At 68.0% G+C, this 431-nt stretch overlaps 1 protein-coding gene across 1 annotated transcript; it reads right to left on the reverse strand.

Annotated features, from left to right (window-relative positions):
* Positions 1–199: 199 nt before the first annotated feature.
* Positions 200–424, reverse strand: LOC104501047 (scale keratin-like; the record flags this gene model as incomplete). The annotated part of the gene is made up of 1 exon (XM_010144784.1): positions 200–424. A coding segment is annotated over one exon (225 nt), but the record flags the coding sequence as incomplete, so codon positions are not given.
* Positions 425–431: the final 7 nt, after the last annotated feature.

Consider the following 431-nt stretch of genomic DNA (forward strand, 5'->3'; position numbering starts at 1 on the left):
AGGAGAGCTCTTCCTTGAGGCTTCTGGCAGGCGGTGGCTCTGGCAGAGACGGTCCAGTGCCCTGTGGGACGCTGGTGGAGCGACACTTGTGGTCACGGGCAGAAGCAAGGAGGAGGAGAGAAGACACGGAGAGCAGGGAAGGAGAGGGGTGGGGTGAGGCTGAGGAGACGCAGGGTCTCTGGGGATTTGGGGTCAGGGTCTAGCAGGGCCCACAGGTGTCCCACAACTTCCTGCTGTAGCGGGGCCAGGCGGAAGGGCTCCAGGCAGGAGCAGCGTAGGGTCTGCCAAAGGTGCAGAGGCCGCCCGATGCCTGCGTGGCCCCGGCCCCGTAGAGGCCGCCCAGCCCCAGGGAGCCCCCGAAGGCGGGTGCTCCGGAGGAGCCCACCACGGCTTGCTGGGGGAAGGAGCTGAGGATGGGGCCGGGGAAGGAG

Source organism: Buceros rhinoceros, unplaced genomic scaffold (assembly GCF_000710305.1).
Source record: "Buceros rhinoceros silvestris isolate BGI_N320 unplaced genomic scaffold, ASM71030v1 scaffold42231, whole genome shotgun sequence".
Taxonomy (NCBI): domain Eukaryota; kingdom Metazoa; phylum Chordata; class Aves; order Bucerotiformes; family Bucerotidae; genus Buceros; species Buceros rhinoceros.